At 41.1% G+C, this 2,290-nt stretch overlaps 1 protein-coding gene across 1 annotated transcript; it reads left to right on the plus strand.

Moving 5' to 3' along the window:
* Nucleotides 1-349: 349 nt before the first annotated feature.
* Nucleotides 350-2,284, plus strand: LOC111389009 (ATP-dependent RNA helicase DEAH12, chloroplastic-like; the record flags this gene model as incomplete). The annotated part of the gene is made up of 1 exon (XM_023013851.1): nt 350-2,284. A coding segment is annotated over one exon (1,935 nt), but the record flags the coding sequence as incomplete, so codon positions are not given.
* Between the last annotated feature and the right edge of the window lie 6 nt (nt 2,285-2,290).

Consider the following 2,290-nt stretch of genomic DNA (forward strand, 5'->3'; position numbering starts at 1 on the left):
TCCCGAGTCACGTTTTATGTATTGCATAATGTGTGTGCATTCCTGGTGTTCCAAGTGTTTTGCATGTAACACAAATGTGGACACACATTTTGGTCTTTATATTTCTAATAGGATTGCACTCATATAGTTTCTGTTTCCCTATTTAAGCCCTTGTTTGAGCCCCATTTTTCAAAAATGGGTTTTGTAATAGGTTTTTTTTTTTTTTTAGAGAATGTGTGGTTAAAAAGTAAGGAAAAATTTTGGGTTTAAGTGCAAATTATTTAGTTTTTAGAATGCGTGGTTGAAAATGAGTTTGAGAAAAAAAATGAGTTTTTGGATAATGGGGCTCAAACAGGGGCTAAATATTTGATATCAATTTCCACAGGTAACAGTGCTGATAGGGGAGACCGGCTCAGGAAAGAGCACACAATTAGTTCAGTTTCTTGCCGATTCAGGAATATTTGGTCATGAGTCTATTGTTTGCACTCAGCCACGTAAACTTGCAGCCATCTCGTTGGCAGAAAGGGTTAAAGAGGAAAGTTGTGGTTGTTCCAAAGACACTTCAGTTATTTTTTGTTCATCATGTTTGTCATCTCAGGAGTTCGGTTGTAAGGTTATATTCATGACTGACCACTGCCTACTGCAGCACTACATGAGCGATACGCAATTATCCCGGATCTCATGCATTATTGTTGACGAGGCTCATGAGAGAAGCTTGAACACAGATCTCCTTCTGTCGATGACTAAGAATCTACTCAGTCAGAGGCCTGATTTGAGGCTTATAATTATGTCTGCAACAGCTGATGCAGACCAGTTGGCCGACTACTTTTTTGGTTGTGGAACCTTTCATGTGGCGGGCAGAAATTATCCCGTTGATATTAAATATGTCCCATGCAATGAAGGTTCTTTTAGTTCTCGATTGATTGCTTCATATGTTCTTGATGTTGTGAGGATGGTGACTGAGATCCACAAAACGGAGAAGGATGGAACAATACTTGCCTTCTTGACCTCTCAGATGGAAGTAGAATGGGCTTGTGAGAAGTTCCAATCTCCATCTGCCAATGTGTTACCTTTGCATGGAAAACTTTCTTACGAGGACCAACACCGAGTTTTTCTGAACTACCCAGGAAAAAGAAAAGTTATATTCACCACTAATGTTGCTGAGACATCATTGACAATTCCAGGGGTCAAATATGTGGTTGATTCTGGAATGGTGAAGGAAAGCAGATTTGATCCTGCCACTGGCATGAACGTTCTAAGGGTTTGCAGAATCAGCCAGAGCTCTGCAAATCAACGGGCCGGTCGTGCTGGGAGAACTGAGCCTGGAACATGTTATAGACTCTACACAGAAGATGATTATTCTTTGATGCTGCCTCATCAGGAACCAGAAATTTGTATGGTTCATCTTGGTGTTGCAGTTCTGAGGATTCTTGCTTTAGGCATCAAGAATGTGGAGGATTTTGATTTTGTTGATGCACCCAGTGTCAGAGCGATAGACATGGCCATCAGAAATCTCATTCAATTAGGAGCTGTCGTAGGGACAGATGATGTTCTTGAATTGACCAAAGAAGGTTTGGATTTAGTTAAGTTGGGTATTGAACCTCGTCTTGGTAAAATAATCCTTAAATGCTTCCATGAGCGCCTAGGTATTGAGGGCCTTGTTCTTGCTGCAGTTATGGCAAATTCTAGTAGCATATTTTGCAGAATTGGTACAGAGGAAGATAAGTTGAAATCTGATCGCCTTAAGGTGCAATTTTGCCACCAAAATGGGGATCTCTTCACTTTGCTGTCTGTTTATAAAGAGTGGGCGGCTGTGCCTTGGGAAAGGAAAAATATCTGGTGCTGGGAAAATAGCATTAATGCGAAGTCGATGAAGAGATGCCATGACACTGTGCAAGAACTGGAAGCTTGCCTTAAGCATGAATGCAATATTATTGTGCCAAGTTACTGGCGTTGGAATCCTCAGATGCATGAGCATGATGAAACTTTGAAAAATGTAATTCTCTCTTCCCTTGCAGAAAATGCGGCAATGTACTCTGGGTATGATCAACTTGGATATGAAGTGGCATCGACTGGGAAGCATGTTCAACTGCATCCTTCATGTTCTATACTAAACTTTAATCAGAGGCCACGATGGGTGGTTTTTGGCGAGGTTCTCTCTGTATCTAATGAGTATCTGGTCTGTGTTACTGCAATTGACCATAAATCTTTGTCTACTCTTTCTCCACCTCCAGTTTTTGATTTCTTGAAGATGGAAAGCCAGCAGTTGCAGAAGAGGGTTTTGCCCGGACTCGGAAGTTTAGTGCTAAAA

The sequence above is a fragment of the Olea europaea genome, unplaced genomic scaffold (assembly GCF_002742605.1).
Source record: "Olea europaea var. sylvestris unplaced genomic scaffold, O_europaea_v1 scaffold5486, whole genome shotgun sequence".
Taxonomy (NCBI): Eukaryota; Viridiplantae; Streptophyta; class Magnoliopsida; order Lamiales; family Oleaceae; genus Olea; species Olea europaea.